Source organism: Chiloscyllium plagiosum, unplaced genomic scaffold, assembly GCF_037043375.1.
Source record: "Chiloscyllium plagiosum isolate Xiang-an unplaced genomic scaffold, Cpla_swu_hap1 HiC_scaffold_12, whole genome shotgun sequence".
NCBI lineage: Eukaryota > Metazoa > Chordata > Chondrichthyes > Orectolobiformes > Hemiscylliidae > Chiloscyllium > Chiloscyllium plagiosum.
The window spans coordinates 10,576,955-10,602,611 of NW_028270150.1; the positions used below are offsets into that span (position 1 = coordinate 10,576,955).

Here is a 25,657-nt window from a genome sequence, read left to right on the forward strand (position 1 = left end):
CAGAGATAGCTATAGTCCCAATTTTACAACCCATAATCGAATATCAGAAGGGCCAAGGGAGCCAGAAAGAGGTCAATCCTCGTGTGACATTTATGTGGGTTTGAAGAAAAGGTGAAGTCCCTGCCGTTAGGGTGAAGACATCTCCAATTATCCACCAGCCCCAATTCACCGCCTAAGTCAACCACCTGCTTGGTCTGCGAAGAAATAGTTGGGGGCCCACAAGGCATCCTGTCCACAGTCGGATTCAAACGACAATTAAAATCCGCCCCACCCCTCCCCATAATAATGTGCTGTGTTCCAAAACACTCAACTTAGAGAAAGCACTAATCAAAAATTTGAGGGGATGTGCTGGAGGACAGTAGACATTTAAAATGCCATATTCCTCCCCATGTATCAGGGCTTGAAGTATCACAAACTGTCCCTGCTCATCCTTTACCTGCTCTGATAATGTGAACGGAAGATTTTTCTGGATAAGTACCACCACTCCCCTCCTTTTAATAATAAAGGATGAGAAGAATACCCAGCCATAACCCCCCTGTTGTAATATCAGGTGTTCCCCATCATCAAGATGGGTTTCCTGCAACAAAGCGATATCAACTCTTTCCCCCTTAAGACTAGAAAGCACTTTTTTTCCTTTTAACAGGCGAATGACTTCCCTTAATGTTCCAGGTGCACCATTTAATAAGACACTTAGCCATATTCCCTTTCAGAGACCCTTGATCCCCTCAGAGGGAGAACCCTGCTTACAAAGCGAGGAGCATAAGTAAATAAAGACTCAGAGTCAAAGAACTATATACACAAAAACTATTCTATCATAACTACAAACAACTATTACTACCAAAAAAACTACAAAAAAAATTATAAAATCTTGAATGGAAGACTCTTCCCCCTTACCCATAGGGGGCACTCACCCTACCCATCCCCTCCTTCACAGCTCCTTCAAACCCGGACTCTGCCCCAGCCTTAAGCCAGAAAAAAAACAAGGAGATGATCCTTAAATCAACAGAAAAACAGACCAAGTCAGGATGAGCCCTCCACCCCTCCCTGGCTTCATGTCACTCCTACTTGTTACTAAAAGAGAAACAGAACAAACAAAAAAAAAAGGGGGAGAGACAACAAAGAACATCCACAAAAATTCCCATCAGAACATCCAGTTATTAAAAAAAAGGAACAAAGTCTTTTCCCCCCCTTTCCAAAAAGGAAATTATTAGGGAGAAAGAAAGGAATTAAAAAAAAGAAGGGAAAACATGGGGAAAGATAGAAAAGAGAACAAACATTAACTGTTTTCTTCAGGCCAATCCGTCTATTTTAAAGTGTCTACAAAGTTTTTAGCTTTATCCGCTGAGTCAAATGTATCAACTGAGTCCTTGTGGCTGAAATGGAGCACTGCAGGATATCGCATGGAGATTCCTCAGCCTCTTTTTAACTTCATCAAAGGACTTCCTCTTTCGAATTACAGCTGCTGAAAAATCCTGGAAAAACATGATTTTTGACCCCTTGTACAGGAGTGCGTGCACATCTTTTCCCAGGGATCTGGAAGCTTTTCTATGACTTTTTGCTTGTCCTTACATGAGTGAAAGTGCACTAGGATCGGGCAGGGATGCTGCACTGGCCCTGACCTGTACACTGTAACCCGATACACCCTTTCAATCTGAAGCCTGCTGGACTCAATGTGAAGGCCCAAAAACCTCAGCAGCCAGTTTTCAAAGAAACTGACTGGCTGCTCACCTTCAGGCAGCCCGACAATTCGGAGATTTATCCTCCGACCTCGATTTTCGAGGTCATTGATATGGTCTCGCAAGGCCCGCACCTCTCGCTCCAGCACCTGGATCCGACTGGATGAGGACTCCATCGCAGCTTTCAAGGCCTTAGTTCAACTCTCCACCTCCTCCAGCCTCTCCCTGAGGCCCTGCATCTCCTGCTCATGCTTCTGCAGCATGGATGCGATAGGTTGGACCTGGGCACGAACCTCCCCATGAACTTCCTCAATCGCAGCCCTAACTTTCAAGGTAAGTCTCTCCATCGCTGCAGCCAATTCCTGTGAGTCTGTCAGGTCCCGGGGGGAGGGGGGGGGGGAGGCAGTTCAGGAGAGGCTGCTGTTGCTGCAGTGTCTGGTGTGGTAGGTGCTGCAGGGGAGTGTCCTCCCTGCTGCTGTTTGCTCAATCATTTTCCCTTTGGCATCCTTCCCACTCCCAAATATTAACAAAAATGTGTTCTGTAAGGTTTTAAACTCATAATTCCACCACATAAGTTGGCCAGGGATGGCAAAAAAAACACCGGTATGCCTTGGCTGTTAGGCAGAGCTGTCCACAGCAGTACTACAGAATCGCCGCCATCTTGCCGAGTCCACTGGAATACAATTTAATAAATTCCTACTTCTTTCAGCAATGCTGTCCTCTGGACTTCCTTCCCTGAATGCTTCCCTGTCTTTGACCAGCTTTGTAAACCTTCTCAAACCGTTCAATTCGAGGCAGCACTCAATTACCTCATCTCTCTCTACCTCAGGATTGCTTGTTCAGGTCTAATTTGATTGATCTTTCTCCCCCTCACCCCCATTTCTCCATAAGAATCACAATGGGCTCTATTATGGCAGTCTCATATAATGTTGAAGGTTCCATTCTTCCAGAACCTCAGGCCAATGTTCTGAAGACATGGGTTTAATTCCCACCATGGTAGATGGTGAAAATTGAATTCAACAAACTCTCGAATATAAAGAGCTTGCCTAATGTCCAACCATGCACCACAGTGATGGCTAATGGTGATCGTTACCACATAACTATTGACGATTGTGATCAAAATGCATCATTAATGTCCTTTGGGGAAGGAAATCTGCCATCCTTAGCCGGTCTGGCCAACAGGTAGCTCCAGATCTATAGCAATGTGGTGGACTTTTAACTGCCCTCTGGGCAATTAGAGATGGATAATAAGTGCTGGTCTGGCCAGTGATGCCCACATCTCATGAACAAAATTTTTTTTAAAATTTGTTTCAGTCCTGATGTGTGCAAGACAAAAATCTTCACCTGCCTGGGTGTAACATTGCCATTTCGAGTTAAAGTGTTTTGTTGAATGAGATTCGTGGAGTTGGTCTGCCCTGGCCCAGAGTGACCTATCTCACTCAATCTTCCACTCATTAATTTTGTAACCAGACTCTGTGGTACTCTTCTTAATCATGCAGCGTGTGAAGTGGAAACGCTTCCCACTCCCTGGAAGGTAAAGCTGAGCTGTACACTGCTTCCAATACCACCCACCAGGAACCTCCCATCACACTTTTGAGGCCCAGCCACAGAGGAACGGAAAGGTCACAGCCTGCATCACAGACAGGGGCTTGGATTTACAAATGGGTGGGACTGTGAAAACCACCTGCCAGTCACCGATGAGGCCATGCCACCAGCCCAGGCACAGGTAACAATCCTGGTCAGTACTGTGTCCAAAGTCAGAAGGGGCATCTAGCAGTGCAGGAAAAAGGCCAATGACCTTCTGCTCTCCTCAAGGTTAGATGTCACTATCTTTCCTCTGGTATCTCACATTGGCACCTCCATTCTAACTGATTAAAGATTTAACAGCCATCTTAGGTGTGCTCAACTTGTTTGCATCAGTTGAATGACCCTTTGATCTTTTACTTATAAATTCTCTGTCTAACGTCTCCCTCTCTCCCTTACACCTGAAGGAGCAGTGGGGCTCTGAAAACTTGTGTTTTCAAATAACCTGGCTGAGACTACAATGTGTGATTTTTGACTCGGTATCTCACATTCATAGGGCCACCACACTCTCCAACTCTGCCCCTGAATACGCCTCTCACCAATCCTCAATGTCACATGCATCATGTCCAGTCAATAGTTGTCAACCATCTCCTCTCCCCAAGCTACAAACCCTTCCTCCTCTCTTCGCTTCCTTCTCACTCACAGGTAGCACCTCACCTCACCTGTTGCTTTTGCATCTTCACCTGCTGCACTTCCATCCATTTCTATTGCACTCCATCCTCCCCTTTGTCTCTGCAATAAAAACTGCAGTGAGGGTGGAGGACTCAGTAAAAGCTGAAGATTCTCGAATTGCCTAGAGGAGAGCATTTCATCTCATGTGGGGACAGAAAAATCTCAACAGCCAAACAATTGAGTGTGTTTCATTGTGATATGCTGCACTCCTCTCCAATTATCAACAGCACTGACACATCCTTAATCTGATTTTATCTCTCTCTAAAAATTATGATCCCATCTGGTGTTAGGTCCCAGGCTGAAATCAGGCTTGATTGATCTGTAATTCACAGAAACACAGGCATCAAAAAATGTAGATTTGTTTTAGCAATAAAAGAGATGCTTATTATACACAATAAATATAGATTAAGTAGATCAAACCAAGTTATTCAGAAATAACTCAGTTTTAAGGATGCCAAAACACATGATTAAAAATATAATTCTCTCTGTCCAAATGTCATAGTCAATATCAGAGAGCATTCCCTTCTCTATCCCAACTGTAGGTTTGACTTAACTGCTGCTTTCAGTTCCCAGCCTTGTGAGTTTATTCACTGATGAATCACACAGCCAACAATAAATGGTCTTAGCTTCAAATAATCCCTTCGAAGTTCTAACCAAATACCAGGTCTATAACTTTTAAACTAAAACTCTTGCAGTGATCAGTCCCTCAGTGACCCAGTACACAGAAACCCATTTCCCAAACTTGAATTGCCTTCTTTCCCCAGAATTCCATGGGCTGTGCCGAATAATCCATCATTGATCACCCTCTCCTCCACCCGCAGAACTGACCATGGCACACTGCTCTGAAATACCATACTGATTTGAAATGCCATAGCAAGACAGCCGACAGTGTATGGTCCACCATTCAGACTGATCTCTCCATATATTCTCACTGACCTTCCTGTAATCCATAAACCACTTGCCCTTGACCTGTAGGTGTGACTGGAGCTCAATCCCAACACAAAGACCCAGATTGTTAGATTCTTGTCTCACATGCCTATCGGATGGTGGACTGAAATTGGCCAGCTTCATGAGTGATTGTGGTGGTACGCCTTAACTGTCATCTCCCTTGACCTTACTAAGGTCTGTTCCCTTTCAATTTCAAACACAGCGATTTGTTTAAAGAAGGTGGAGTTGTGTTTTGCTCTTTCGCACATGCTGCAGTTGTGACGTTGTTGTGGCACGATGGGTGGAATTACTGAATTGGTGGAAGACACATGACCACCCTTGACTCTTCAACAATACCTGCTTCTTACTCTCTGCTAAGTGACAATGTGTGACACGCCATGGGTGAGGCTGAAATCTGTGAGTAAGGCACAAAGGAGCCAAAGTAGAAAGAGGACAGCAACTCCAAAGTAGCTGAAAAAGTGGTGAACAGGAAGAATGTAAGCTGAAAACCATAAGAGTTGAGAGTGAGTGCTGCAAACCATACTGTGCAGATGGTGGAGATGTATATGTTCCCTGTGAGGATACGGATCGAGCAGGTCATTAGTGACCTTGAGCTCCAAAGTGAAGAACTGAAGAGCTGGCATTGGTGCGTGAATTTGTCTGATGTGTTCAAGCCAGCTGATTGCTAATGCCAATGAGTGTGTAAAGGACATGTTCAGGAGAATGGCATCCACGGAGCTTGCAGGGATATTGCATTGAAAACGGAGTTGGACAATGATCAGGAACATATTTAACAAGCTAGAGGTACTCACTAACTTCACTGGCAGGAACCTATGACATCACTTTTCGCAGAAAACTAAAGAAGACTTAAACTATAACTGAACAGAATAAAGGTAAAATGCTGCAGACGCCAGAAACCTGAAATACAGAGTGAAAGCTGGAGAAGCTCAGCATGTCTGGCAGCATCTGTGGAGAGAGAAAAACAGAGTTAACGCTCTGAGTCTGGTGTGACTCTGAAGTTCTGAAGGAGAGTCACACTGGAGTCAAAACATTCACTCTGTTTCTCTCACCCCAGACCTGTCGAGTTTCTCCAGAATTCTCTGTGTATGTTATAAACAAGGTGAGTTGGGGTATTAATGAGTCTTTTTTTTCCCCACGGTTGGGGAATCGAAGACTAGAGGGCATCAGTTTAAAGTTAGAGGGGAACGAATAAAAGGGAACGTGAGGGGCAACTTTTTTTACACAGAGGGTGGCATGCATATGGAATGATCTGCCAGCGGAAGTGGTTAATGCAGGTATATTAACAACATTTAAAAGGCATTTGGACAATACATGGAAAGGAAAGGATTAGAAAGATATGGGCCAAATCCAGGGAAATGGGGTTAGCATGGACAGACATTTTGGTTGGCATGGACCAGTTTGGGCAGAAGGGCCTGTCTTCATGCTGTAGGTCTCTATGACTCTCTAATTACATGGAATAAGCTAGTTGCCACTAAGGTTCTCTCAAAGAAAGTTCAGATAAAAGGTCACTGGACTTAAAAAGTTTTTCTCCAATGCTGCTGCCAAACCTGCTGAGTTTCTCCAGCGACTTCTGCTTTTGTTTCAGATCTCCAGCAACGGAAGTTCTTGGTTTTATTTGCTTGAAACTTGGAAGACTGTGCAGTTGCAACGAAAATTAGAGAGAATGCTGATTTGCCTCTCAAAGGCTGTGTAAGGCTGAGGGGGAAAATCGCAAAACTCTTTGATAATTTTTCATTCCCTGTATTTTCTCAAGTTTCTCACTATTGCTCACACGACACCAGGACAGAAGAACTCTGTGCCACATCTCTTTTTAGCCATGGTTAGGTATTCCCTTTCAGTAATATACAGAAAATCCAAGGGATTTTTGGTCTGTCTCACAGCTGACTGCACATCGCTCAGATATCATTTCAGAAAGAGGTATCACACACGCAGCAGGAATTCTTATCCCAAGGAATTATAATCAATAAGACCTTTTCAAATTGATTTTTTCTTCTGGTGATAACTTGTGTAAGTTTCCATTCACATATCACCCTTGTGCTCAATGGCCTACAAACAGTCACAGAGTCATAGAGACGTACAGCATGGAAACAGACCCTGCAGTCCAACTCATCCATGCTGACCAGATATCCTAACCTAATCCACTCCCATTTGCCAGCACTAGGCCCATATTCCTCTAAATGCTTCCTATTCATATTCCCATCCAGATGCCTTTTAAATGTTGTAATTGTACCAGCCTCCACCACTTCCTCTGGTGGCTCATTCCATACATACACCACCCTCTGTGTGAAAAAGTTGCCCCTTAGGTCTCTTTATCCATTAACAATTCCAACCTCCTCATCCTTGACTCTTTTTGCCTCACTACTGGTTCCTGAAGCTAGCTTAGCACTAAGTCCCAGAACTCTTCCTCTCAACCTCTACATCTCTCTTCTTCTTTCAAAGACATTTCTTAATGCCTTGGATTTTGGTTGAGCTTTTTATCATTGATCCAGAGGTCTCATTCTCTGTCTCTTTTTCTAGTTGCCCCACAGTCCTGCGTATCATCAAATGTTTGTCCATCTTCACAGCCAATTGGAAACAGAATCAATTCCTTTTGAGATGGAAACCTGTCATCTTTACCCAATCTGGCCTTCATGTGACTTCAGATGAAGAGCAATGGGACTCACTCTTAATGCCCTCTCAAATGGCCTAGCAAGCCATCAGTACCAAAACTGTGTCTTCGAGTCATAGAGCCACAGAGATATACAGCACGGAAACAAATCCTTCGGTCCAACTTATCCACGCTGACCAGATAGCCCAACCTAGTCTGATCCCACTTGGCCCATATCCCTCCAAACTCTTCCTATTCAAATACCCATCCAGATGCCTTTTAAAAGCTGCAATTGTATCAGCCTCCACCACTTCCTCTGGCAGCTCATTCCATACACGCACCACCCTCTGCATGAAAAGTTGCCCCGTAGGTCTCTTTTACATCTTTCCCCTCTCACCCTAAATCTATGCCCTCCAGTTCTGGACATCCCCTGCCCCAGGGAAAAGACTTTGTCTATTTATCCTACCCTTATCTTTCATGATTTTATAAACCTCTATAAGGTCACCCTTCAGCAACCGATGCTCCAGAGAAAACAGCCCCAGCCTGTTCAGCCTCTCCCTATAGCTCAAATCCTCCAACCCTGGCAACATCCTTGTAAATCTTTTCTGAACTCTTTCAAGTTTCACAACATCTTTCTGATAGGAAGGAGACCAGAATTGCATGCAATGTTCCAACATTGGCCTAACCAATGTCCTGTCCAGCCGCAACATGACCTCCCAACTACTGTACTCAATACTCTGACCAATAAAGGAAAGCATACCAAACGCCTTCTTCACTATCCTATCTACCTGCGACTCTACATTCAAGGAGCTATAAACCAGCACTCCAAGGTGTCTTTGTTCAGCAACACTCCCTAGGACCTTACCATTAAGTCCTGCTAAGATTTGTTTTCCCAAAATGCAGCACCTCACATTTATCTAAATTAAACTCCCATCTGCCACTTCTCAGCCCATTGGTCCATCTGATCAAGATCTTGTTGTAATCAGAGGTAACTTTCTTCACTGTCCACCACACCTCCAAATTTGGTGTCATTTGCAAACTTACTAACTGTACCTCCTATGTTCACATCCAAATCACTTATATAAATGACGAAAAGCAGTGGACCCAGCACCGATCCTTGAGGCATGTCCCAGGTCTCCAGTCTGAAAATCAACCCTCCACCACCACCCACTGTCTTCTACCTTTGAGCCAGTTCTGTACCCAACTGGCTAATTCTCCACGTATTCCATGTGATCTAACCTTGCTAATCAGTCTCCCATGGGGAATTTGTCGAATGCCTTACTGAAGTCCATATAGATCACATCTACCGCTCTGCCCTCATCAATCCTCTTTGTTACTTCTTCAAAAAACTCAATCAAGTTCATGAGACATGATTTCCCACGCACAAAGCCATGTTGACTCTCCCTAATCAGTCCCTGCCTTTCCAAATACATGTACATCCTGTCCCTCAGGATTGCCTCCAACAACTTGCCCACCACCGACGTCAGGCTCACTCATCTATAGTTCCCTGGCTTGTCCTTACCACCTTTCTTAAACAGTGGCACCACGTTAGCCAACCTCCAGTCTTTCGGCAACTCACCTGTGACTATCGATGATACAAATATCTCAGCAAGGGGCCCAGGAATCACTTCACTAGCTTCCCACAGAGATCTAGGGTACAGCTGATCAGGTCGTGGAGACTTATCCACCTTTATGTGTTTGAAGACACCCAGCACATCCTCCTCTGTAATATGGACATTTTTCAAGATGACACCATCTATTTCCCTACATTCTATATCTTCCATGTCCTTCTCCACAGTAAACGCTAATGCAAAACACTTGTACCCATGTCTTCACTAAAAAGGAATGAAAATGGATAGACCAGTCAGCATTGACCTGGACACCAAGGAGCCACAACGTCAAACTGAGGCTTATCAACCCTGCAATGGCCCTCCTTGCTGACAACAGGGGGGAATTTGTCCCAAAACTGGGACAGCAATCTCACAGATGAGTTAACAACAACCTGAAAGAGTTGTGGAATTGTCTCTTACAAGCGATGCCCAAGGCACCACCTTCACCATCCATAAACATATCCTGATCCACCAGCAAGATAGACTCAGGTGGTGGCACACAGAGATACAGTTGACAGGGAGCTCTCAGCAATCTTTAGCATTGACTCCAGACTCCGTGAAATCTCATGGCATCAGGAGCATGGAACCTTTCTGCTGATTACTATATATCATCTTCCCTTGACTGATGAATCAGTACTCCTCCATATCGAACAACACTAGGAGGAAGCACCGAGAGTGGCAAGGGTGCAAAATGTACTCTGGGTGGGGGATTTCAGTGTCTGCCACCAAGAGTGGCTTGACAGTAGCACGACTAATCAAGCTGGTCAGGTCCTAAAGGATATCGTTGTTCGACTGGGGAGTGAACCAACAAGAGGGAAAATATTCTAAAATCAAACTGTCATAATTTCATCGGATTAACCCCATATAGTCCTAGTGGGAATAACATCCCATCTTCACATTGAGGGTTCCCTCCATCCTGTCATGGGACACTGCACCATGATAGATTTGAACAGATCTGGACATCCAGGAAGCTGTTTCAGCACAGTTACAATGTGGAAATTGCACACTAAAAGCAGGACAAATCTAACGACCCATCCATCGGTCTACTCTTGCTCATCAGTAAAGTGATGGAAGGCGTCACCAACAGTGCTATCAATCAGCACCTGCTCAGCACTAACCTGCTCAGAGACACCCATTTGGATTCCGCCAAGGCCATTCAGCTTTGGATCTGATGATAGTGTAAAGACGGTACCTTTTTTTTGTATTTTTGATTATGGACTGAAATGGGAGGAAAGACTATTCTAAGGGGTTAAGGAAAAGATTACTGTACTCATTGATACTCATTGCAAGTGCTGTTTACATTGCTGCTTGATCAGTTAATGATGGGTGATGAACTGGAGCTGGGGGCTGTGTATGAATGGAGATTCAGATGGCAACAAGAAGCTGATTGATCTGGAGAAAGGTGAGCTGTTGTCAGTGATGAAGGTCTTCTGCCTGCCAACAACTTTGTGATTGGCTCCCTGGTAGTTGAACAGCTTGTGAGTGTGAGTTTGGTGAGAAACGTCATACCGGTGTGCTTTTTCCTGCAGTAGTAAACACCTGAAGCCTAAAGGAAACTAATTTATTTTCCTTCAGTTGCTGTCATCTGTGAGTTTTAACAAGTAAAGCAGAGACTTTATAATCTGTCTACCAGTCACCCTGTGCCTCCTACAAACAAGTGAAAGTATCCAGAGAAGGACGATCGTGGAGCAGCAAACCAAAGGATCATCTCAGTAAACCCTATGAACATTGAACTGCCTTCCTAGGCTTTCTGTCCAGAGTTGAATTGTTTAATACTAATACCAGCACACCACAACAGTGAGGCATAATCACATTCACAGTCCAAATGTGGACAAAAGAGTTGACTGGAGGTGACAGTAACGGCCCTTGACCACAAAGTTGCATTTGACAGAGTGTGGCATTGAGGAGTTTTAACAAAAAATGAATAAATGAAAATCAGGGCAAATCTCTGATGGCACACAGGAAGATAGTTGTGGCTGTGGGAGATTGATCATCTCACCTCCTGGACCTTTTTCAGGGTTCCTCAGGATGGTGTCCTAGACCCAACCATCTTTGGCTGTTTCACCAATGACAATCTTCCATTATAAGGTCAGATTGTGGATATTTGCACAACGTTCTGCAACATTTGCAAGTCCAATGTCCAAGTGCAGCATCGACTTGTGTGAGACAACGGCTATCACCAACAGGAAAGAATGGAACTATCGCCTCTTAATGTTCAGTGGCTTTACTATTACTGAATTCCCCCACTGATCCTCTAGGGGATTGCCAATGACCAGAAACTGAAATTGATTAGCCATACAAATTCTGTGACTACAACAACAGATGAGACAGTGGAAATTCTCTGTAGAGTCATTCACCTCCCGACGCCCACAAGCCTACACCAATAGCAAGGCATAAGTCATGTGTGTAATGGTATATACTCCAAACGTCGAAATGGCACCAAATACACTTAAGGAGCTGGACACCATCCAGGAGAAAACAGCCTCTTTCTAGGCACCTCACCCACCACCTTCAACGTTCATTCCCTTTTCCACTAATATACAATGTAGTCCAGAGGATGTACTGCAACAGCTCACCGAGGTTCCTTCATCAGCACCTTCCAACCACATGACTTTTACTGCTTAGGAAAACGGGGGCAGCAGATATGTGGGAAAACCACCTTCTCCTTCAAGCCCCACATCATCCTGACTTGGAAAGTTGTCACCATTTCCACACTTGTTGCTGATTCAAAATCTTGAAACTCTCCCCTGAATAGCCGAAGGCCTGCAGTGGGTCAAGAAGGCAGCTCATCACCACATTCTCCAGGGCAATAAACCTTGGCCATGCCAGAGATACCAACAGCGCAAGAAGGAGTCTTGACAATATCCAGAAAGGGAAGCAACTCAAAAATAAGTCTGAAAGCAAAGATACATGAAAGATGCAGCACATTATGAAAAATGATATTGCTGAGGGATGCATTGTAAGATTTACTGATATTTAGATGGAGTGATACCCATATACCTGTTAGTGATTAAACCTGCTCTGCAGGAGAACTGTGACCTATGGTTACTCAGTGATAGATAGTGGGACACCCTTGTGGTATATCCACACCATTCTCATTGAATCCCACTTGTTAACCTAACCAGTCACTCCTCTGCAAGTAATCCAGGCTTTGTGTTTCACAATCCTTATTGCCAATCTATTCCACTTAGCTTCTTTTCTCTGAACTTAACAAATTCAATGTGCAAAGAGCATTGTTAGAATCGATGTCATATGGCCTGACCTTGAAATGAAAATAATTTTAAAGAAATGTATAATTTTTCATACTGGAAGTATAAAGAGTTTGCTGTTCCATTACTCAGTGTTTTTCAATAAGCTGAGAGGCACTTAAAATTCAGGACAGCACATTTCACTGAATTTAAATTGTCCATTCAACTTACACATACAGGCAAGCCAACATTATGGTTAAGTTGTGTTTTAGATATTACAGACTGAGGAGTGAGCTCAGAACAGATGGGTAATTCTGGTCAGGACACTGGTGAGAATCTGCTTACTTTTCTTCTCTCCAGTATGTTTGTGAGACATGGGGACACCTCAGTTTAAAAAGACAGTGTTTCTGACAATGTAGCACTCCCTCAGTAGAAGGATCAGCCAACAGTTCTGTGCTCAGGTCTCCAGGATGAGATTGCGAATGCACAACCTTCTGACTCAGAGGTGAGAGAGCGACCTACTGAGTCAGGGCTGGCATTGACCCAGCAAACCATCGAGAGACACTTTGTTAATTTGAAGAGCGATGCAGCCTGGGTATGCTTTGCAAAGCGGCAGCTGGGTCTGCTCGTGCAGGGGAGTTGTGAGATGCAGAGTAATTAAACAGTCCCATCAAGGCTCACAGTTTGATAAATTCAATTGCTGATGACTTGGCATAAGTCTTCAATTTGTGAGAATTCCCCGCAGGAGTCAAGATGAATCAGGGACTGCAGTGAGTGAGAATCGACGTCTGTCAGACATAGATTCTAAAGTCTCCTAACATTGAAGCTTAGAAAAGTGGCCATTTGGCCCACCATGCCAGTGCTGACTCTGCTGGAGCTATATAACAGGTGTCTGTACACTTTATTCAGAGCAACACATTAAACACAGCCTTCACAGCATTGCACGATCTAGGTCAAAGGGGATTGGCCAGGTAACGGGAATCTCAGTGAAATATTTACATTTATCAAAGGTGCCGGAAGAAATTAACTTCTCCAGGTTGTGTAATCAGTCACTGGGGTCAATCAAATTAAGGCTGACATTAAGAAGTGGATTGGAAAGACTTTATTTTACATGAGGGATCTCTGGTACACAAAATGCAAAAATGTTTTGGGAATGCAACAAAGATCTTCAAATGGAAAAAGTATGAGGAAATATTTGAAGCAATGGAAGAATACAGGACCACAATGGGGTGCTCTCAAGCCAGTATACACGCAATGGGTCAAATGGTCTCCATCACCACCAGACTGGATGACTGATGGAGCTCAGCTGAACACTGGGCTGGCTGGTATAAAGCTAGACAAGTAGCCACCCCAAGCTCAGCATTTTCTCCCAGTTAGAAACAGGAAGTTGGTAGTGGGCTGGTCATGCATTTAATTCAAGTACAGGTAACTCAGAATAGTTTAAAATTATATAAATTAAAACTGCAACTAATTATAAATGAATATCTCATTCAAAGTTTTGGTTGCAAAGGTATAGATAAGCAAGTGAGTGTTTAGATTATCTATGCTTTTTGATTTAAGACGAGGAAGGGACAAAGGGAGAGGATGTCTTCATGAAGATACCATGCAGTTGCAAAGCAATTAAGAGGATTGATGAGGGCAGAGCGGTGGACATGATCTATATGGACTTCAGTAAGGCATTCAACAAGTTTCCTCGTTGTAGACTGGCTAGCGAGACCAGGTCATATGGACTTGAGGGGGAACTAGGCATTTGGATAGAGTACTGGCTCGAAGGTAGGAGACAGAGGATGGTGGTGGAGGGTTGCTTTACAGACTGGAGGCCTGTGACCAGTGGAGTGCCACAAGGATCGGTGCTGGGTCCACTACGTTTCATCACTTACATAAATGACTTCGAGGTGAACATCGGAGATATGGTTAGTAAGTTTGCAGATAACACCAAAATTGGAGCTATAGTGGATAGTGAAGAAGGTTGTCTCAGAGTACAATGGGACCTTGATTAGATGGGTGAATGGGCTGAGGAATGGCAGGTGGAGTTTAATTCAGATAAATATGAGGTGCTCCATTTTGGAAAGGCAAATTAGGGCAGGACTTATATACTTAATGGTAGGGTCCTGGGAGTGTTGCTGAACAAAAAGACAGTGGAGGTTCATACTTGCTTGAAAGTAGCATGGCACATAGACAGAATAGTGAAGAAGGCGTTTGGTACACTTGCCTTTATTGGTCAGTGCATTGAGTATACGAGATGGGAGATAAGGTTGTGGCTGGATACACAATTGGCTTGATAGTAGGAAGTAGAGGGTAATAGGGGAAGGATGTTTGTCAGACTGGAGGCCTCTGACTAGTGGAATGCTTCACGGGTCAGTGCTGGGCTCCCTCCTATTTGTTATCTGTATCAATGATTTGGATGAGAATGTACAAGGCATGATTAGTGAGTTTGCAGATGCAGGTGGTATCGTGGACAGTGAGGAAGGTTATCACAAATTGCAGCAGGACCTTGATCAACTGGGGAAGTGGGCAAGAAATAACAAAAGGATTTTCATATAGATAAGGATTTGGAAAGTCAAATCAAGGTAGGAATTTCATGGTGGATGGTAGGGCCTTAAGGAGTGTAGTGCAAAAAAAGGGGCTTGGGAGTTCAAATGCACAGTTCTTTGAAAATGGAGTCACAGGTAGACAGGGCAATGAATAAGGCTTTTGGCACATTGGCCATCATCAGGGCATTGAGTATAAACGTTGGGGAGTTATTTTGCAGTTGTACAGTATGTTGGTGAGGCCTCACGTGGAGTATTGCGTTCAGTTGTGGTCACCTTGTTATAGGAAGGATGTTATTAAACTGGAAAGAGTGCAGAAGAAATTTACAAGGATCAACATCCAGGACTCAATGGTTGGAGTTATAGGGAGATGTTGGACAAGCATGGACTTTTTTCTTCAGAGTGTTGGAGAATGAGGGGGGGATCTTATACATCTCTATAATATCATGAGAAGCGTGGATAGGGTGAATGCACTTAGTCTTTTTCCCCAGTGTGGGGGAATCAAGGACTCGAGGGCATGAGTTTAAGGTTAGAGGGGAAAGAATAAAAGTGAACCTGAGAGGCAATGTTTTTACACAGAGGGTGGTACGCATATGGATTGAGCTGCCAGTGGAAGTTAAGCTGGGTACGTTAACAACATTCAAAAGGCATTTGGACAAATACATGGATAGGAAAGGATTAGAAGGATATTGGCCAAGTGTAGGGAAAGGGGGTTAGCGTGGAAGGACGATTTGGTCGGCAAAAAGGGCCAATCTCTGTGCTGTAGGTGTTTATGACTCTATGACTGTACAGAACATTTATGAGGTCACTTTTGAAATACTGCATTCAATTCTGGTTGTCCCTACTATAGAAAGGATGTTGTGAAACTTGAAAAGACTCAGAAAAGATTTACAAGGTTGTTGCCAGGGTTGGGGGGGTTTGGGCTATCAGGAGAGGCTGAACAGGCTGGGGCTGCTTTCCCTGGAGTGTCGGAGGGGTGACCTTATAGAGGTTTATAAAATCATGAGGGGCATGGATAGGGTGAATAGACAAGGTCTTTTCTCCAGGGTTGCAGAGTCCAAAACTAGAAGTCATAGGTTTAGGGTGAGAGGGGAAAGATTTAAAAGGGACCTAAGTGGCAACGTTTTCACACAGAGGGTGGTACGTGTAAGGAATAAGCTGCCAGAGGAAGTGGTGGAGGCTGGTTTAAAAGGGATGGGTATATGAATAGGAAGGGTTTAGAGGGATACAGGCCAAATGCTAACAAATGGGACAAGCTTAGGTTGAGATATCTGGTTGGCATGGACGAGTTGGACTGCTCCATGACCATAATTCTTCATTTCAAACCAGATTGCTCTATCGTTCCTGTGTGCCTGCGGGAAAACGAAATTAAATTTCAAAATGCTTCAAAGCGCCAGGGGTCCAGTTCAATTCCAGCCTCAGGTGACTGACTGGAGTTTGCACATTCTCCCTGTCTGTGCAGGTTTCCTCCGGGTGCTCCAGTTTCCTCCCATAGAGCAAAGATCTGCAGATTAGGGGGATTGGCTGGGCTAAATTGCCCATCGTATCCAGGGATGTGCAGGCTAGGTGAGTTAGCCATGGGAAATGTGGGGATAGGGTGGGGACATGGGTCTGGATGGGATGCTTTTCAGAAGGTCAGTGTAGACGAGTGGCCAAATGGCCTCTTTCCGCACTGGAGGCATTCTACGATTCTATGATTCTGAATTGTAGAAGCTGGAAATCAGAAACACAAAAATACCATGGTAGAGTCACAGCAGCTAATCAGTCAGCTTCTGTAAATCTAGGAAGGAGAGAACGTGTTTATAGCTGTGTTCTATTGAGAGTCATTTCAGAATATGATTAGGGGTTTAGATAGGGTTGACCGTGAGAACCTTTTTCCACGTATGGAGTCAGCTATTACAAGGGGGCATAGCTTTAAATTAAGGGGTGGTAGGAATAGGACAGATGTTAGGGGTAGGTTCTTTACTCAGCGAGTCGTGAGTTCATGGAATGCCCTGCCAGTAGCAGTGGTGGACTCTCCCTCTTTATGGGCATTAAAGCGGGCATTGGATAGGCATATGGAGGATAGTGGGCTAGTGTAGGTTAGGTGGCCTTGGATCGGCGCAACATCGAGGGCCGAAGGGCCTGTACTGCGCTGTATTCTTCTATGTTCTATGTTCTATGCTGGAACAGGTACAAGGATCCAAAGGGACTTCTTCCTATGTATCCTCCAGGTCTTCCACCAGTTGTGATGAAGATTACAAATCGTGAAATGGCTGAAATCTAACCTTTCTCTTGGCCACTGCTGCCATTGGGCATGGTATGTTCCCCCAATTTCATTTTTTCTTTAACCTTAAGTGCTTTTTGTCTCTTACATGACATTCTTTTTCAGAATGTTCTTGCCCTTTCAGAGGGAACATTTACCAAATGACCCAGCAGTACCCCATGATCTCTCTTCATGAGTCATATTGCATGGACTTCATTCCTGTGTTCACAATCGTCTCTGGCATTGGCTTGTCCTACCTCCTCCAACCCTCCAAGATATCTGTACTCCTGTAATTCGCACATTTCCGATTTCCGTCGACCCTCCATTGTGCCATTTCTTCAGCTGCCTAGGCCCAGAAATAATGTGAAAAAGATTCCTCCCTGTTCTGAAGTTTCCCGGATATCTCCGGTGTCTAATGCCAACTGATTATGGTGTTCTGTTTGACAATTTGCCAACAAATGAGGTAACAGCATGAAAGAAAAAACTTTTTTTCCAAGTCTTCAGGTCTGCCGGATTCCACCAGAAGTAAAATAAGAATATTAATATCTGAAGAATCTGACAAAATCAATCTGAAACATGAGTCCTTTGTTTCTCTCTCCACAGGTGCCAGTTCTGACACAGACTGTTCAGGCTTTTCCGAAGGATTAGAGAAAGGAGGCACATTTCTTGCTGTAAAACTGTGCGGGCCCATATTCTTGTCTGAAAGAATATATACATTCGCTGGATAGGCCCATTAGCTGTTGCAGGATGTTATAGACCCATACCCATGTAGTCCAATAGTGACAGTACAGGCTCATATCTTATGACCAAATGGAGAGTATAGGCTCACATCCAGCTCTCAAACTGAGAGTGTAGGCCCATACCCTACTCCCAAGCTGACAGTACAGGCTGGTATCCTACACCCAAACTGAGAGTACAGGCTGGTATCCTACTCCCAAACTGAGAGTGTAGGCCCATTTCTTACTCCCAAACAGATTGTAGGCCCATACCCTACTCCCAAACTGACAGTATAGGCTGGTATCCTACACCCAAACTGAGAGTACAGGCTGGTATCTTACTTCCAAACTGAGAGTGTATGCCCATACCCTACTCTCAAACTGAGAGTATAGGCCATACACTACTTCCAAACTGAGAGTGTACGACCATGCCGTACTCCCAAATGGAGAGTGCAGGCCCATACCCTACTCCCAAATTGAGAGTATGGGCCAATATCTTACTCCCAAACTGAGAGTATAGGCCCATACCCTACTCCCAACTGAGTGTATAGGCTGATACCATACTCCCAAAGTGAGAGCACAGGCTCTCACCCAGACTGTGAGTATAAGCTGATATCTTACTCCCAAATTGTATGCCCATATACTACTCCCAAACAGAGTGGAGGCCGATATTCCCAAACTGAGCGTGAAGGCCTATACCCTACTCCCAAACCGAGCATGTAGGCTGATACCTTACTTGAAATTGAGAGTGTAGGCCCACATCCTGTTCACAAACTAAGAGTATAGAATGATACATTGCTCCAAATCTGAGAGTATAGACCCATATCCTCTACCTAAACAGAGTGTAGGCCCAGATCCTGCTCTCAAAGTGAGAGTTGAGGTCTAAATCATACTTCCAAATTGCGAGAATAGGCGGATATTCAACTCCCATAGTATGCCAACTCAAACAACACTGAGTGCAGTTCTGTGCTAAGCTTCGTTTAATTCTTTTCTTTTTCAGCTTTTACTGAGGAACAGCTCTCACAGGTGAAATGGAAGCAGTCCTTTGCTTGCCCTTCCAGTGGAAAACAATGGCCTTAATTTAATCGTTGAGCTTGCTACCAATTGGGACCCCACTCACTGCCCTCAGACCCAGCTCAATTTAATTTGATCAGTTGCAGCCAGTTCACTGGGGCCCAGCTGCCATCCAATCCCCACCCCTATCTTTTCCCCATTGTAAGGGAAGCTGATTTTCGACCTTCCTGATGAGCAAGCACAGATTCAGTTATTCAGTTCAATATATCCTCCCACCGCTGCCCAAGAGCACAAATAAAGAAAAGACCAAAAAGGAAAACGAAAACGCATTTCACAGTCTCTGAACAGAAGCACAAACTAAAAATCCATTAATGGCACAAAGACTGAGTGAGAGACTGAAGACAATGAATAGAAACATGAGGAACCTTCACACTTAGAACTTCTCTGAAGAGTAGCGTGTATAGAATGAAGGTCTATACAAAGCCAAGTGCTTAGTTTCTATAGCAACAGTGCCCAAATAGTCATCAACAACAGCATCAGTACCTTGCATACATGAAGCACCAATGATGTGAATAAATTCTCCTGGGAATGGAGACACAAAGTCGGAGGGTGAGGTGCCATTAGGGAGTGACCAAAACTATGGGGAAAAAGATGGATTTCAAAGACAAAGGAGGAGAGTCGAAAGATAGAAGAGTTTTTTTTAAGGATGGGGGTGGTACCTGGGACAGAATTCCAGTTTGTAAGGCCTAGAACCAAAGTGCCTGACAGTGCAGGAAATGTGGCCTGCACGAGTGACTGGAGACAGGGTGATGGAAGGTTTGGTGGAGACAGTGGAAGAGGTTACAGCAATAAGGGCAGCACGGTGGCTCAGTGGTTAGCACTGCTGCCTTTCAGCGCCAGGGACACGGATATGAATCCAGTCTTGAGTGGCTGTCTGTGGAGAGTTTGCACAATCTCTCTGGTTCTGCATGGGTTTCTTCCGGGTGCTCCGGTTTCCTCCCACAGTCCAAAGATGTGCAAGTTAGGGTGGATTGGCAATGGAAAACGTGGGGTTCCAGGGATAGGGCAGCAGGGTGAGTCAGTGTGGACTTGTTGGGCCAAACGGCCTGTATCCACACCGTAGAGATTCTAAAAAAAAGGAAATCTGGAAAGGTACAATACATAGGTGGTGTTTCAGCCCATTGCACTTCTTCTGTTAACCCATTATAAGTGACATGCACCTTCCCTACAGCCCTGTAATCTGTTCCTTTCCAAGTGAAGTAACAAGTTTATGGAGGAATTCATAAGGAAGAATGACTAAATTTGTGATTCTTGCGGAGTCAGAACAAACATGGGTCAGAGGAGATATGTTGAGAGAGTTTGACATAGGACAGGATAGTGTCTCGGAGTAGCTGAAGAATTAACACCTTCTGACTATCCACAGCTCTTTCTGTCTTTATGACACCATCTGTTTGAACAAGCCTGTAGTTCACCTTAAAGAATAGCTCTTCCCATCTTTGGCTCAATGTTCATTCCTGGCAGAAGATCCTTGATCACCTCTTTCCACAAGAAATGCTAGATGAATGCAGGTTGTTGATGATGATCATTTAATTAAGCCTTAGAAATAAGGAGAATTAAGGATAGAGTCAAAGTTCTCCATTTAATATTGGGAAGCTGACACACCTGGTCCAGCATGCTCAGGGTGAATCTAGAATTGTGTTAACAATTAGTTTCGAAGATACGAAGGAATGGATTCTAATCCTCAGAATGAATCAAACCAGAATTCTCACAGTTACTGTCAGCTATTCAACTCTTTCTATTCCTTTGTGATCTTTTCCTTTATAATATTCAGATATCAATCCCATTTACTGTTGACTTCCAGATGTCACAGATCATATAATAAGTGGGGTTCGCTCCAAGGTGGGGACTGCTCCAAGCTGGGACCAACTCTGAGCTGAGGCTTGCTCCAAGCTGAGGCCAACTCTGTGCTGGGGCTTGCTCCCCAGCAGAGAAAGTGCAAGGCCATTGAGAAATTAAGGAGAGGATTTGGAAGTGAACAGAGCATCCCGTAAATTCACTGCCTATATGTAAAAAGGCGCAGTTGCATCTGTATATGTCCAGATATCATTACTCATAATTAATGAGTAATATATAGGATGTAACAAATTCAATAGTTTTCCATTTGATGCCAATGATGTCTATATGTAAAGGTAGTGTGTTCCAGTAATGGAAGAGTCTGTGCCTGCATAGTGTGAGTTTAGTCGTAATCTTGTATTGCCAGACCTCCCTTCAATATATCAATTCCAGTCTGTAACTCACTCCCAGGTATCTGGTTTTCTATATAAAACCACTCACCCACTTATTAGATTTCAGCCTATAGCTTACTTGCAAGTACCTTATATTCTATATGTAAACCATCCCAAACCCCTTGATTAGATTTCAGTCTGTAACTCACTCCCAAGTATCTGTTATTCATTATATAAACCACCCAAAAGTCTCAATTAGATTCCAGTCTGTAACTCACTCCTGGGTACCTGTTATTCTCTATAAAAACCAGTACAAACCCTTCTATTAAATTGCAATCTATAACTCACTCCACGGTTTCTGTTACTTTAAGTATAAACCATCCAGAATACTTTGAGTTGATTCCAATCTGTGAGTCACTCCCACATATCTGTTATTCTCTCCATAAACCCGCCAAATTCCTCAATTACATTCCAGTTTGTAACTCACCCTGAGTATCTGTTATTCCATATATATCCCACCTAAAACACAGCTTATAACTCAACTATTGCTCCCTCCCAAATTAATGGGTGAAGCATGCCATCTTTCAACAGTGCAGGCTAAGAGATGCGTAGGACCAGATTTAAACCATTTCAAAACAAGCCCACTGGATTACAATTTTGATTGACATTAGCAGTAATCCGGTAAATCCTGGAAACATCAGCAGGTGACAATAGGTTGTGAGTAGGATACTGATTAGCACATTCCACAACTAGGAGGATACCCATATTGAGATTTCCTTATGCTATAGCTGGTATCTCTGTAGATTGCCCTCTTGGTCAGCAAGAGGACAGAGAATTGAAATCACAAACTTTAATACTCTCAGACCTTTGGTTAATGCAATACTCAATTCTCCATCAGACAATCCATTAGAAGACACATCACTAACGTAAATTGGTGCTGTCTTATTCAAACAATGACAACCACTTTGATGCTCAACCAGTCTCCTACAGACAACAGCTCCAACCACAAAGAGCTAACAAATAGCTGGGAAGACACACAAGTGGTTCAAAGGAATGAAACCCTTTTTCCCTACCTTGAGCCTGGGAAATGCTTGGTTGCCACCAAATTACCAGTACGATGATGAGCAGCCAGAGAGACAGACCCCACACTCTCCTCCGATTCATCGCCTTCCTACGAAACTGAAGGAGCAAGCAGAGGAAAAGAGCGACGTTAAGTTGAGGCTTACCAGAATAGAACCTGGCTGTGGCACCCAGTCAATGGAAAATGCAGCTGAGGTCATTGGCAAAATGGGATTGAGCACAATTATTCTTTTATAACAACACAGGAACAATGGGCCAACTGCGCTCTCCTACCATGATGGTGCATTTTCTGAAAGTGGACTTCTCTCAGATACATCATCCAGCAACCCAGGAAGGAGAAGATCATTGCGAAGAGTGAAAGCAGAAGTATTCATTGCTCCATTTCACATACTATGTTGTCCTGATTTTTCAAACTTTATTTCAGATTTCTATTCCTGGCTTGGTTTTATTAAAACTATTACTAACAGACTAAACAAATTCGACAGGTGAGTGGGATAGAAATAAAGTTAGCTGCAGTGGTGATTATCTGTAAGCAGGTAAATACTAAATCCCATTTCTGCTAAATGAGCACTTAGAGGTAGATAACCAGTCACTGCACAGAGATAGTCTTCAATTTAACACTGATATATTTCTTGTTGATCAGTCAATGAGTGTTTCACCCTCTGTAATTTTACAGCATCTTAGGCTTCAGTTCTCTGCCTGAACATTGGTGCAACAGAGCTGCCACATCCACCATGATGGGAGGAGCCAGTGTTGGACTGGGGTGGACAAAGTCAGAAGTTACACCACACCGGGTTACAGTCCAACAACTTTATTTAAAACCACAAGCTTTCAGAACACTGCTCCTTCATCAGGAGGGTTCGCCTGGCGAAGGAGTAGCGCTCCAAAAGCTTGGGACTTTGTTGGACTATAAACTGGTGTTGTATGACTTTTAACTACATCTACCATGGGAAGGGCAAGATGGCAAGTGTTGAATCTATCCCAGCTTGAAAGGGGACGGAATCTCCAATTGCCTCAACAATCTGACCCATACAAGCCATCTAGTCAACTGAGCCAACACCCCCAGATACAAACCAGAGAAAAATCCTAACATCGGAACTCCAAGGTATCTGTAATATTCTTGCTGCTGCTGATCCAGAACACCTAACACACAGATTAACGTACGATTAACCCACTGAGACACCCTCAGGACTTTAAAGTGCATATCTGTTTGCCTTCCCTTTCGTATTTGACACTATCCTCTTTCTGACGTTGTACCTGTGTTTGTGCATGTGTGGTTGATGTTGCCTCTTTATTATCTTTCAGAGAGTTAATATGTAATAGGATTCATGTTCTGCTCTTTCAAGAAAGCCTTGTATTTGTCTCCTTATTTGATTTCAGTGAACTAATTAACTACATTTTAATTGAAGTGAGGTATAGCTGTTTGCCTGAAACATAATTAAATGTTTGTTGCAACCATCAAGGGGATTGATGGGAAGGTGTGGATTCACCCCCTTTGCCCGATTGTTGCAATATAAGCCTCTCAAACCCCTCAATTAGATTCCAACCTGCAACTCACTCCCTGGGAGAGGGGGCTATCTGTTCTCACCAGTTAAAGCAATTCACTGATTAAAAAAACAATCATGTGCCATTAAATCAAGGAAACAGATAATACACAAAAATGGGACTCTTCTACAAACAGTAACTGATGCTCAATTGATTGTTAACTTTAAAGCTGAGATGGAGGACTTTTTTTTGATGGACAGGAGCATTGAGAGACAGGGGCAAGGGTTGGTGCATGGAGTCAGATCGCATAAAAGGCACGATCTCATTAATTGATGGAACCATTTTCAGTGTTTGACTCCCCTTCCTGCATTCCCAGCTTAACTTTCAATTGCTAAAGGTTCCAGGACAATTCTTCAGGGTGGGCAACCCTATTATCGCACCTTCCGCAATCCCAAAAGAGCAGGAAAACACACAGCAATGTTGTGTGAACACGAATGTTAGGAGAAGGAGTAGCTCTCGGCCCTTTGAGCTTACTCCATCGTTCAATAAGATCATGGCAGATCTGATAGTGATGAGATTAACGATTATAAAGCTTGCTGTTTGTAGGATAATTGTTCCAGTCATGGGGCAGGAGTCATTGAGATGGACAGCATGGAAACAGACCCTTCGGTCCAACCCATCCATCCCGACCAGATATCCCAACCCAATCTCGGCCCACTTGCCAGCACGTGGCCCATATCCCTCCAAACCCTTCCTATTCATATAACCATCCAAATGCCTCTTAAATGATGCAATTGTACCAGCCTCCGCCACATCCTCTGGCAGCTCATTCCATACACATACCACCCTCTGTGTGAAAAAGTTGCCCATAGGTCTCTTTTATATCTTTCCCCTCTCACCCTAAACCTATGCCCTCTAGTTCTGGACTCCCCCACCCCAGGGAAAAGACTTTGCCTATTTACACTATCCATGCCCCCCATAATTTTGTAAACCTCTGTAAGGTAACTCCCCAGCCTCTGGCCTGTTCAGCCTCTCCCTACAGCTCAAATCCTCCAACCCTGGCAACATCCTTGTAAATCTTTTCTGAACTCTTTCAAGTTTCACAACATCTTTCTGATAGGAAGGAGACCAGAATTGCACACAATATTCCAACAGTGGCCTAACCAATGAACTGTACAGCTGCAACATGACCTCCCAACTCTTGTACTCAACACTCTGACCAATAAAGGAAAGCATACCAAATGCCTTCTTCACTATCCTATCTACCTGCGACTCCACTTTCAAGTAGCTAAGAACCTGCACTCCAAGGTCTCTTTGTTCAGCAACACTCCCTAGGACCTTACCATTAAGTGTATAAGTTCTGCTAAGATTTGCTTTCACAAAATGCAGCATCTCGCATTTATCTAAATTAAACTCCATCTGCCACTTCTCAGCCCATTGGCCCATCTGGTCCAGATCCTGTTGTAATCTGAGGTAACCCTCTTCGCTATCCACTACACCTCCAATTTTGGTGTCATCTGCAAACTTACTAACTGTACCTCTTATGCTCACATCCAAATCATTTATGTAAATGACAAAATGTAGTGGACCCAGCACCGATCCTTGTGGCATTCCACTGGTCACAGGCCTCCAGTCTGAAAAGCAACCCTCCACTACTACCCTGTGTTCTACCTTTGAGCCAGTTCTGTATCCGAATGGCTAGTTTTTTTTTTTTTAGATTAGATTACTTACAGTGTGGAAACAGGCCCTTCGGCCCAACAAGTCCACACCGACCCGCCGAACCGTAACCCACCCAGACCCATTCCCCTACATTTTACCCCTTCATCTAACACTACGGGCAATTTAGCATGGCCAATTCACCTGACCTGCACATTTTTGGACTGTGGGAGGAAACCGGAGCACCAGGAGGAAACCCACGCAGACACGGGGAGAATGTGCAAATTCCACAAGAGAGTCGCCTGAGGCGGGAATAGAACCTGGGTCTCTGGCGCTGTGAGGCAGCAGTGCTAACCACTGTGCCGTCCACAGCGATGTATTCTGTGAGATCTAACCTTGCTAACCAGTCACCCATGGGGAACCTTGTCGAACGCCTTACT

The 25,657-nt window shown here is 44.0% G+C and overlaps 1 protein-coding gene across 2 annotated transcripts in view; it reads right to left on the reverse strand.

Moving 5' to 3' along the window:
• The window catches only part of robo2 (roundabout, axon guidance receptor, homolog 2 (Drosophila)), a 1,751,833-nt gene that overhangs the window by 1,691,798 nt on the left and 34,378 nt on the right, over window positions 1–25,657 (reverse strand). For both annotated transcript variants that reach the window (XM_087992449.1, XM_087992448.1), the window contains exon 2: window positions 22,070–22,175. In XM_087992449.1, coding sequence (XP_087848575.1) covers window positions 22,070–22,160 — 91 coding nt within the window. In that variant the 5' untranslated portion in view covers window positions 22,161–22,175. The remainder of the gene's footprint in view (window positions 1–22,069; window positions 22,176–25,657) is intronic.